At 30.7% G+C, this 12,843-nt stretch overlaps 1 protein-coding gene across 1 annotated transcript in view; it reads right to left on the bottom strand.

The window, feature by feature from the left end:
- Nucleotides 1–12,843, bottom strand: part of LOC137928944 (kinesin-related protein 4-like) — a 28,938-nt gene that overhangs the window by 3,363 nt on the left and 12,732 nt on the right. The window contains exons 12-21 of the mRNA XM_068771951.1: nt 12,020–12,187; nt 11,450–11,603; nt 5,571–11,124; nt 5,321–5,495; nt 4,370–4,505; nt 3,975–4,068; nt 3,208–3,238; nt 2,370–2,475; nt 1,588–1,651; nt 475–640 (exon numbers count right to left, since the gene is read on the bottom strand). Of these exons, the coding sequence (XP_068628052.1) occupies nt 475–640; nt 1,588–1,651; nt 2,370–2,475; nt 3,208–3,238; nt 3,975–4,068; nt 4,370–4,505; nt 5,321–5,495; nt 5,571–11,124; nt 11,450–11,603; nt 12,020–12,187 (6,648 nt within the window). The remainder of the gene's footprint in view (nt 1–474; nt 641–1,587; nt 1,652–2,369; nt 2,476–3,207; nt 3,239–3,974; nt 4,069–4,369; nt 4,506–5,320; nt 5,496–5,570; nt 11,125–11,449; nt 11,604–12,019; nt 12,188–12,843) is intronic.

Here is a 12,843-nt window from a genome sequence, read left to right as displayed (position 1 = left end):
AAATTAAACACATCAATTTCCCTTGCTAATTCTTTAAAATTTAATAAATAATTATTAGTGGTTATTAATTTTAAAGTTATTTGGAAACACTCACGAGATAAGTACTTTAAAAAAAATAGCAGAAAAATGTACACTCAGGTACATTTATGACCGCCACAGACAATCGTATAAAGAACAGCAAGTGGCTCGCGCTCCGCACGTTGGTCCTCCGTGTAAATAAAGATTCTCCTAATAATCGTACATCTATTTCTAAAAATGTGTACATATTTTTATCTTACCGCGTTATTTCAAATTCTTAAAAGATCGGGTAATAAGGGTAAAAGATTGGGTGAAAATACAATTTACAGGTCATTCTTAACAATGTCCTCGCCGTGTCCTTAAGTATCTGTTGGAATTTGTCGCTTGGGTTGGATAGATTTTGGAGGAAACAACACAATATTTTTAAGATTACAATAAACCTTCGGTTAATAATACCTCCAAAGCAATTTTCTCTTCTCGCAACCGCGCGTACTGTTCGTCTTTTTCCTGCAAGTATTGTGCGCATATTTCGCACTCTTCGTCCAGCTCCCGATATTTTTCTTTAAGATCTTCAAGTTCTTGTTGGCACGAAGACAGACGCTCTTGTAGCTCTTGCACTTTGCTGAAACGAAACACATTTATTTAATTAATATATTTTTATAAAAAATAAATGGCGGAAATTTTTTTGAAATAAATCATCAAACGTCTTATTTTAAGCGCACTCGACAACGGCCGTCCTCATTTGTCTAATAAAGAAATAGGAAAAATAAAATCCTTAATTCCTTATAAGCATAGAGGAGAGGACTCAGTGTTTGGCACTAATGGGTTTAACATAACTCCTGAAGATGCCCCGTGGAGGGGTGAAACACGTGTTGAGTGATTTAACGGTGGTAGTAGTGTAATTCGCATTGTTTGCCGCATACGCATTTATCAGCGGACTGGCGGGCGGTGCACTTTGTTGCTCGACTATGACTGCGTGTGTGGAAGTGGAACCAAAAGTAATGTGTACTTTAAACTTTTAAAACTTTATTCATTGTTTATTATTAAGATATTATATGTATAAATAAATCCATCACTCTGAAATACATATTGTTTAATTATTTAGCAGGAACTGGCCAATAACTTTTGATAGTACGAAATCCGTCAGAACAGTTTCTGGAAAATATAAGTTAAAAAAAAATATATATTTTGTTGAAAATAAATTTTTACAAGTTGTGTATATTAAATATTTTCTTCAATTCTGTTTGAACCAAATCGTAGACACAAGTTTATGTGATGTTTAAAAACGTTATATATATATATATATAAGTATATGAGCTCTAATGTTAAAAATTAATTCTTGAAGGTAGACAAATATTTTAGGTCTTTTTGGTGGGTATAGATAACGACAATATCGCAAAGTCGTTACGCCGTTAATTTAATAAAATAAGAAAGTACTTCGAAAGTATGTTGTACTGAAAGTTTGTTTTAATCGTCAAAATATTTTTATAGACATCGGAAAAACTCTACTAAAGCTATTCCTCCGACAAGTATACAAGCAAATGTCCTTATTAGATTAATAATGCATACCTGTTTGTATTGTCATCGTTCGAATGATCATGTCTGGATTTGTCCCTCGAGTTATTGTGTGAACCTGGAACAATTTATAATTTACTACAATGTGTGATTAAAAACACATGGAATAACAAATGCTTATAATGACATTTAGAAGTATGAATGAATAATATGTAGAAACGATGCATTGAACTGTATTGGGTTTTGGATAAAAAACGCTTGAGTGCTTAACCTCTTTATTTACATTTCACAGATATTTGCAAAAGTTCTTCTTTTTATCGCTGGTTGTTCTCTTAGTATCGCGTTTGAAATGCGTCTATGTTTTAAGATTGAATGAACGAAGTTCCAGGAAGTTCGTTCCCTATTGTGAATTGACCAATCAGAAAACGACATACTTCGAAATTTCTAGAAAGTTGTTTATCTCTACCAATGAGTTTAGCATTCCAAATATGATTCGGACGCTTTATAATTTTGTAAACAATTCTAAAGGCCAAACTACAATCCACCTTAACTATTTAATTGTAAGGTCCGAACCGTGGAACGAGAAGTTTCGGGTATTTCATTACTGTCGTTGGCAATAATATATACGTATGTGTAAACGTTTCCAACCGCTCCTATAGGAAATCTATGACCAAGACTTGTGTGTAGTATTGGACAACTTATACCCGAAATGATGATGAATCAATTGCGGAAGTAATGGATGTGAAAAGTCCAACCGTTATATTTTACTTGAATAAAAACATGAAAAAAGTTAATTAAAATATATGTAATATTGTCGAAATAAAACTGAAAGATACCATTTTTCTCTGGAGTGGTTTGCAAGGCCGTGCGATGAAGGTCGTGAAGGCTCTGACGTCGGAGACGAGCGCTGTCGCAGCGTGACGTTCGTCCCTCATCCGCGCTCTGGAATATACAGCGTGTCATTGAAATATATAGCTCATTTGCTGCCAATTTTCAAATTGTCAATTAATATTTGATACACCATATTTAAAAATCAATGGTTTCAGAAATAATATGTAACCTAATGATAATATAGTAAGATGTTAACAAATTTTAATGTCTGTTCCTGCAGTAAATCAATGTAATATATTATTTTATGGTGATAAATGTGTGTAAACGTTGATTGGAAATAGGTGTTAAAACTTTAAAAGGATGAATAAATGAATGAATGATTACTTATGTGCCAGGAAATGAGCTATACATTCGCCTAAGGCAGGTGTTAGGGTGATTAACAAATACTCAACATTTACAATAGTAATCGGAGATCCGTGTGCACAATTTAATAAATATTCTGAGCCTCTTATAAAGCTTCGCACATCAGTTAAATCACTTCATCCCAATTTCGACTTCATGTTAAGTACACAGAGTTCAAAATTGATAAATTTGACAGATTAGTGAAGCTCAGCAAATATCTCGTGTGCATATTGTGAAACACTCTCCACTATCTTACCGCTTACACACCTCGGGTGGTGACTAGAACTATTGCTACTATAATTGTTTGTAGATTTTGGTTTATACATAAAGTAATAATAATATAAAATTTTGACCCATTTGATATAATTTTTTTTAACAAGAAAATTTAATTTTTTTTTGCTTAAATTTAAGTACAAAATATTAAAAAAAATAGATACAAACCTCTTCATGTTTGGAATGGAAGCTGTCGCGTCTGAAAAAAAAAAACCATAATTAGTAAAGTAATGTAGTACCGGTTCTTTCTACTTTTTTTCAGCCGATAGACATCCACTACAAGGCATTTTCTCAAGAATGGCCACGATGACCAGTCTTGCGCTGCATATAAACGTAACACAACACAAAGTAATAATTTTAACAATTCTGTGTGTATATAACGTGTGTGTTATTTACCGTAAAAAACTAATTAGTTTCAGGAGATTATTATTATGCGTGGTCAATAATAAAAATATGTGAAGTTCGACTGACGACCAAGCTTATACGACGAAGTACGCTATAAAGTATATTAGAACAATAATTAATACGACAAATAATTTCAACTAATTCAAGTAAATCTAAATTTTAATTAATAAAATTAAATAGTGGTATTGTTTTCAGATACTCGTTACTTCTCGGTATTTCGCGGTTAGAATGTGCCTTCTTATGAGAGATTATATGATGTGTCCATTTGTGTTATATCAGGTGATAGGCCTCCCAGAAATATGGCCACAATGGTCTTGCACTACCAGAATCCGGCGACCTCTTGCGTTCGCTAATGTAACCATACATAGTTTTATATTGTTATTTTTTATAAATAAAGAATCAATTATTTCTTTTCAATATATTAATACACAGTATACTCAGTATACTAATTCTATGGCAATAAGTAATATCTTCAAATAACATGGATTATGATTATATAAACATAAAAATTAGTTATAACTCTCTTATACCCTTTGCTGTGCCGAATAGGGGTGCTTCTACAACTTGTTTCATTGGTATCCATAGATGAATCTTCAACTTTAGAACCACCGTCAAACGCAGGATCTGTGAGTTTATAAAGCATATTATGTAAATTAAGCAAGATGTTTTTTTGGAAAAAAAATTATTATTAGCTACTGCTCGGGTTCGGAAAGATTATGAACGATCACATCATGTCAAAGAAACGCGTCGAATTTGATCACCAGAGGCTCCTTTAAAGAATTATTTTGGCTGCTTATAATTTTTGACAGGATTTTTTGAGGACGAAAACCGATGCGTTTTATAATATTGTTTCAATAATGAAAAATGTTAAATAAATTGTTTGTTCCTAAAAGCGTAATTTAGTTAAATATGAGGCGAGACACACCTTGGTGTTTATCGGCGAAAATCCGCTTTGAATCGTGAATACTTTGCCGCCGTCGCCGAGAATGCTCCGAAGTCCCATTTGATAGACGGGGTCTATGCTTGCTCTCGTGTTCATTTTCCAGAAGAGAAATTTTATCCTGTAATTTCCAAAATACTTTTATATATTCATAGGCGAATAAGAAAGGATCGACAGACAGAAATGTTTTTAAATTCATTTCATTAAATTCATTCATAAATAGAAATGTTAAACGCTGATTAAAACTTCGTAATTTGTTATATATTATAAAGATAACGTCTTTATGCCAGAATTCTTTTATTTTGTCAAAATCAAACTCTTATATCTGGCAATGTAAGCAGGGAAAGTAACTAACTGAAACATATCAGCCGTAAACCTTCATTATTATTTTTGGCATGAGTATGTTATTAACTTAAAGACCTGATCATTCTCCCATGAAGCCTTTGGTTGCACTCGATATCAGATTAAAAAATCGAATTCTTACGAGCTCAGAATATTTGTGACAAATTTTAGAAAGTAAATATAATACGTAAAAGGAACAATTTACTCAACGAGAATAATTTATTTATTCAATTTAGAAAGACGACTTGAGTATATGACAAGATACTTAAAAAATAAGTAAGCTATTTGGTGAATCCAAAATGGCCCTTTATTTTCATTGCAGCTTATTGCCTTCATATTGCATGTTAAAAATTAGTTTTGTTTGTGATAACATCGATTTGATTCATAAATGTTAACAAATAATATTAATAAAATTGTTTTGTTCATCTCATCCAAGTTTAGATTATTGTTTTCAAAGTTTGTGATGTATAATGTATAGAATAATTTTAACACGAATACAGAGAAAGAAAGAAAGAGAAAAGAAAAAATTGTAAAAAAAAGAACTATTATCAAGAAACATTTGACATACAAATACAATACAAATCTAAAATGTACCTCAAGTGTATGTTTCAAATTATTTAAGGCATCTATTTCATTTTTCATTGTAGCTATGCAATCTGTCATTTCTAAGGACTTCTTTTGAAGAGTTTCATACCGCTCAACCATTTCTTGAAGCTGCTTTTCTTTCTCTGCAATTAAATCATTGTCCTCTTTTTTTTGTTTCTGTAGCCTGAAAAAAATATTTATTAATATTGTCTGTTGATATTACACAACAAGCAGATGAAAAGAAGTGAAAAAGAAATACCTTGAAACCATTTTAGTTTGTATCTTAGCAGTAGTTTCATGTGTCTTGATGTTAAACTCTAATCTAGACAATTCTTTACAATTTTTATCCAATTGTTCTTTTAACTTCTGGTTCTCTTCCAAAAATGACTTCACTTTAATATTTAGATTCTCAATAGTTTTATCTTTATTTGCTACGGATTCATGAAGAGATGTAATTTGAAGTTCCATTTTTTCAAGATCTATTTTATTTTGTTTGATCACATCTTCTGATTTTCCCAGTTCAATTGCCAACATTTCTTTTTCCTTGCACAGAGCCTCATTAACATGTTTAAGATTATTAATATCCACATGAATTTTACTTAATTTCTCTTCCAATTTATGGATAGATTCATCTTTTTTACAAATATACTCCTTTAATACACCAACTTGTTCAGTTAGACTTTGAGCTATGGATTGGGTCACATTATTTTCATCAACTTTTTTCTTATAAACATCATTCAAATTTTCCAATAAAGATTTTTGTTCAAGAATTTTAACATCCTTATCTTTAAGTTTTTCATCCAAATTCTTGTTTAATTTTTCAATTGATTCGAATTTATGTTGGAGATTATTATAGAGCGTAGATATCTCTTGTGCACGACACTTTTCATCTATTATTTGCTGCTTAACATTGTCATAGTCTTTTTCTGATATTGCTTTTCCATTGCTTTCAACTAGACGCTCCAGTATTAGATGTAAGTTTTTCGTAGGCGGTAGAGTTGTATCAAAGTCGTCAGCTCTCAAAATTTTCTCTTCCGTTAGTTTTCGATAACATTCAATAATAGCTCTAGAGAAATCATCTTCTTTCTTAATTAAATCTCTAGTTACGGCATCACATATTTCATGAATTTTTGCTTTTTGAGCTATCAGCAAATTGCATTCATTTTCTTTAGCAGAAAGTTGACTTTTTAATTGTGTTAAATTAGAATTAGCAGTTTCAAGGTCGCTTGCTAACTTACACGAATATTCTTGTACTTTAACGTAATTATCTAAAGTTTCATTAAAATTATCTATATTTACTTTATAAATGGATTCAAACAAGCTAACACTGTTTATTGAAAATTCAACATCAAGTACGTTAAGAATTTTATTTTTAAATAACTCCATTGCTTTGGCATTTTCTTCTTTATTTATAACAGAAGTAGCATTGTTCAAAATGTCAATATTGTTTTTTAACACCAAAAACTTTCTTTCAAAGTTTTGAATGTTAACATTACTATCATCTAAAGCCTCTGTTATGTTGATAATTTTCTTTTGCAATTCTTGTTTGGTGTCTTCATAGTCTCTTAATTTATTGATCAAGTTTTCAATTTCATTTCCATGCTTTATCATCAACTTGGAATATAACAATTTCATTACATCAATAATTTTAACATCATGATTAATGTTTGTATTGCCATCGTTAACTTTTTCTAAATAATATGCAATGCAATCTGTTTTGTCCAGCGTATAAATATCGGAAACATCTTCTTCAGATATTTTAGTCATACTTTCATTAGTTTTTGCATTTACTACAATAGGGTCACTAACACTTTCGTCCAAAGCCATTGCCTGCTCCATTGACATATTATTGCTTTCTAAATGGTTTTTAATGGTGGTTACTTCTTCTTTTAACTCCTTACAATCTTCTCTTCCTGCATCTAGCTCATTTTGCAATGTGCATATTTTATTGTACCTAGATGAGGTATCAGAATCACTATAACTCCTGTTTAAATGTGTGTGCACATTTGAATACTTACTTTGAAGATCCTTTATTAATTCGGTTTTATTAACACACTCTTGACATATTTCACTTAACTTGTCTCCATTATCATTCACATTGTGCACTGGTTGTAAACTATCATCGCTGATTTGTAAATTCTTTTTCTTTAGGGTGTCAAGTTCTTGTTTAAGATCGTCGGCTTCACTAATGGATTCCATGATTTGAGTGGACAAATTATCATTTTCTTCTTGCACATTTACAAGTTGTTCTTTAGTGGTCTTTAACTCTGTCGATAGTTTCATAATATCTTTACCTTTATTTTCCAATTCTTTTTCAAAATTATGCAACTTCCTTAACAATGCTTCAGTTGATGTAATCTCCAAACAAAGGTTTTTATATTTTTGTTCAACATCTTCTTTTTGACTGATGGCTTCTGATAGCTTATGATTAACTTTTTCTAGTTCCTCATACAATTTTTGATGTTTCTCTTCTAGATCTTGACAATTTTTACATATATTACTCATGGAATTGTTTACATAAGATTTCACTGCGGTAGAATCAGTTTCATTAGAAGTGTTTAAGAGATCTTTAATAATTTTATTAAGATTTTCATTTTCTACTTTTAATACTTCCAGTTGGTTTAAATGATCTATACACAATTGATGTGTAGTGATGGATTTATTTAGGCAGCACAAAGAAGTTTGACAAATTGCATCATTGACCAAACAAGTCTGCGGCGATTCAAAACAAGTTTGATCGTGGCATGTCAAAGTATTATCTGCTGAACTTGCTAAAGTAACATTTGTATCTAACATCAAGACATCTCCATCCAATGTAGATTCATTTTTAAAATTGTTCAGAGTTAAGTCCTGTTCCAATGAATTAGGTAAATAGTATCTTTTGAGATTATTATGAGTATTTAAATTCCCATCAAAATTTTTATCTTCTAATAAGTCTTTCAATTCAAGAAGTTGCTTTTTAAGCTCAGGCAGGTCCCTTTGACAAACAATATGAAACCGAGTGTGATGGTGTTGCATAAACTTAATCTGTGAACTGAGTGATACATTTTCAGCATAAGTCATAGCTGTTAAAGTCGATAGATTTGTTTTATGGTTATATATTCTTTTTTGTAAATCGTACGAAAACTCCAAAAGGGTTTTAATCTCTTCGGATGCTTCCTGTACATCTTTCAGTAAGTTTTTATTGGTTTCCTTTAAGTCCTCCATTTGTTTTGTAAGTGCAAAGTTTTGGTTTTCCATAAAATTTAGCTTCTTTTTTAAACTGTCGCATTCACAAAAGTTAACAGAGCTTTGGCAGCTTTCTTGATCTATATTACATTTAGAGCTTGATACAGATGCAGATGGTGAGTTAACTTCGTTGCTTTGAATAATTTCGATAATTTTATTACAAGTGATTGTTAGCAAGCTCTTTGGATGATTGAAATTGCAATTTTCAGACAGTAGCATTGTTTTTTTAGTCAGATCAATATCAGCGTTAAATACAGAATTCCCAGTAACTTCTTCTAATATGTTGTCATTTTGAATAAATTTTCGTTTTAGTTTTTTGTTTTCTTCTATCAGTTCACGTTGTTGATTTCTCATGGATATTTCAAAATCATTAAATTTTTCTCTCCATTCAAGTACTTTGTTTTTCATAGAATTTATTTCATCTGTCTTCATCTTCAGTTCCTCTTTTAAATTATTCAGTAAATTCGAACTAACTTTCAAAGTCGTACACAAATCTGTTCCATTATGTAAACCATCTAAATCTATTGAAGTATTACTACAATTTAATTTAATTTGTGATATGTACTCGTTTAATTTTTCTTTAGTTATTTGATTAGAATCTTCTCCTTTTGCTTGTTCAGAACTAATGGAAGAAATGTAATGCAGTATTTGGTTTAGCACAGGAAGAATTTGATCATTAATATAAGTTTGTTTATCACAATTTTGGTAATCACAGGATAAATGGTGTACTAAATTTAATTCCAGTGCAATTTTTGTAACAATTAATATAATGTTACTGAATATATCATCATTTTCTTTTGTAAGAATTTTATTTTCTTCAATTGTATCATTTAGTTTTTTAGAAGTCATATCTGACTGTTCCTTTACAACATGTAATGCTTGGGTTAACTCATTTATTTCTAGGTCTTTTGCTTCTATTATATTAGTAAGGGTATCTATGTTAATAATCGATTCATTGTGAACATTCTTGATCATTTCTTTCAAATTGGAAGTCAAAGTATTGATTTTCTCGAAAAATGACATTAGATCTTTATCAATTTTCAGGTCTTGTATTTCTTGTTCTATTTCTATAAAGTCATTAACTGTTCCGAAACAATAATTTTTAAGATCATCAGTTTCATTTTTACCTGAATCAGAGAGTGTTGTCTTAAGCTTTGTGTTGCTTAAAACAATTTGTAATTTATAGACATCAGTATAAATTGATTTTATTTCTGCGTAAAATTGTTTTATTGTATTAAGCAATTTAGAACATAATTCAATATTTTGATTTTCAATCAAATCTCTTTGATTAACTACCTCAGTTGTATTCAACCTTAATTTGTCCAACTTTATGTTAACATTTTCGAAAATTTCAATTAAACTGCCATTAATATCACTATGATCCATATTACCTGTTAATTCTAACATATAGTTTAATTTAAGAATTACTTCATTTGCTTTGTTAATGTAAACAGTATCATTTTCTTCATAATTTTTTATCACAGAGTCAGCTTCATCATTTCTATTTTTAAAATCCTGCTGCAAACCATTTATTTTTGTGACATTATCTGTAATTTGATTTAACAAATCCACATTCTTTGTTGTCAATTCCGTATTTTTGGCTGTTAAATCATTATTTTTTGATGTTAAATCCGTAATTGTTGCTATTAATTGTACATTCTTTGCACTCACTTCAGCATTTTTTTCTCTAAAATCAGTTTCTAGAGATTTTGCGACATTTAAAGTATTAAGCAGTTCTGCATTAATATTTTTTAAATCTGAAATTTTATTTTCACAGGTTTTTACATATTTGTCTAATTCTAAGTTTTCCTTTATGCAATCTGAGTGTTTATTATTTAATTCATCCAAAGTGTGTAATAAACTAGCTTTCTCTAACAACAATTTTTCTATTTGTAAATCATTGTCTTTCAATTGTTGCCCCAATGTAGCAATTTGTGTTTTATAATCTTCCTCAGATGTATTCGTAAAGTTGTTCCTATTGGTTTCATTTTCCTGAATTGTAGACTTTAGAGTAACTATTTCATGATTTTTTTTATTCAGAACCACCTGCAACGACTGAACAATATTTTTAATATTTTCATTATTAGCAATAACTTTCTGTTCATTTACAATCAAACTTTCTATTTGGGTATCATCAAATTTTAATTCTTTCCTTTCTTTACATAACAAACCTTGTAATTCTTCAATGCAATCATTATAAGACTGTATATCAATGGTAGCTTGGTCCAAATTTAATTTTTGATTTTCTATTACAGTGTTTAAAGTCTCGATTGTTATTTTATGCAAGGAATTTTCTTCTTGTGAAGTACTTAGTTGTTCTTTATATGAGTCTATTAAATTTTCAATTTCTTGTGTTTTATTTTCTAAAGAGGTAATTTTATTATTTTGTGTAAGTAAATTTGCTTCTAGTTCCATAATAGTCTTATCGCGAAGCGTTAATTGTTCTCTAAGATCGGAAATAAGTTCTTGAATATCTTGGGAAAGACTATCTTTGTTTGTACTTGTGTTGCTTAGAATACTATCGCTTTTCGTAATTCCTAAATTATTTTCTTCATCTGGACATTGTATGGTTTCGGGTAATTTATCTAGAGACAAAGAATATAAAAATTAACATATTTGCAAATTATTTGACATTTTTGGTTATATTTCATTTTATGTCAGAAAATTACCTTATTTTGTCAGTTGTACATTTTATTCATTATAAATTTAATGTCTGACTAATTAATGCAGCTCAGACGCAAAACAGATGTACGATTATAGTAAATATTGTAAAGTAGGTAAGTAATGTGTAAGTAGGCGACATATTTATTATAAATGGAGGACTTCATTTACATTAATGTATTAAAAAACTTTGCTATATGTCAACTTAATACCACATATTTAAATTATGCACGGATATTGTTAACTTACCAACACTGACAACTTTCCTAACGGTGGCTACTTCTTCTAGACGCGAAAGCAGTTCTTGCTCTCTAGTCTTAGCCTTTCTTTTCAGTGTATCACATGTAACCTCCCAGTCAGTAAGTTTAGTAACATATTCGTTACAACGTGATTCTAACTGCGACTGAAAAATGAAAGAAAAAGGTGTGAATTACAAATAAAATATTTGGTAACAAAATTGTATTGCATAATTATGTATACACGACAATTGATTTGGCACACGATTGAATGAAATGCTCCAACAGCTTGTTATGTGTATAGAAGTTATCTTCCGAAACATGTGCCTCCGTTCGTTCTTCAGGTTATTCATAGAGAAACATATGGCAGAAGAAAGGTAAAAGAAAGAGGCGCTAGGCTACTTTTAAGGCACAAATTAAAAAAGGGATCAGATGTATCATTATCAAAACCTTGCATGTATACACATTTTTTTTGGAATTTTTGTCACTAGGCCTACCTGGTCCCCGACTCTGCTATCGACTTTGAGTGAATATTTTGTATATATGTAATATAGTAATAAACAAAAATTCAATAAAGTTATACCTTGGCTGATGTAAGATTGCGGACTTCTTCTTCATTTTTACTGAGTTTTTCCATTAACGTTTCCATTTTTGATTGTGTCTCGTTGCTTAGTTTAGTTAATGAGGCAATCTCTTTCTCAAGTTTAGCGATAACAGTAGTGCTTTTACTTAATTTTTCCATCATTTCCACCTAAACAAAATATATTATAACTGTTTAAACATGACAAGACAAAGACAAAACAGATGTTCCCAGACATTGTCCTAATAGACCATCTTCAATGTTTAGCTGGTGCTGGTAGAGCCGCTGCAGCTACATTAAAACCTATCGTTCCTTTGCACGTCTGAACAAGCGTCGCTGTCGGCGATGGCGCTATCATGACTATCAATTAAGAGTTACAATGTTAAAAATTAAACATGTGATAAATTAATAACGCTTAGCAATAAGTCAATTGAGTATCCGTACTAATGACTGCGCCGAGGGTCAATTTACGGTGCGTACGTGTTTTGTTTCCACATATTCATGTTTGCATCATCATTTCAAACGTAGGATGTTTAATTGCTGAACATAGTTCTTTCCCAAAGATGGACAACAAGACTGGTAGGAAGTGATCTGCATTCAGCGTCTTCCGATCACTTTAACATGTCTGTTCACCTTGGCGCAGACCTGAAGGCTCTAGTGGACATCCGATCTAATCGCTACTACTTACTATGGAAGTGCTATGTCGATTATTTTCAATCATCTATGTATCTCTTCACTCTTGATTCGATCTAATAGAAAAATATCAAACATAGCCCTCTATTGTTTGTTAAGCAACTATTAGCTGAGTGTTTTTGGTGATGAAATTT

The sequence above is a fragment of the Battus philenor genome, unplaced genomic scaffold (genome assembly GCF_028537555.1).
Source record: "Battus philenor isolate CCGP_79_NKW_IND1 unplaced genomic scaffold, ilBatPhil1.0.hap1 SCAF_4, whole genome shotgun sequence".
Lineage (NCBI taxonomy): Eukaryota > Metazoa > Arthropoda > Insecta > Lepidoptera > Papilionidae > Battus > Battus philenor.
Note: the sequence above shows the minus strand (reverse complement) of the source record. Positions and strands in the feature narration are given on the sequence as shown.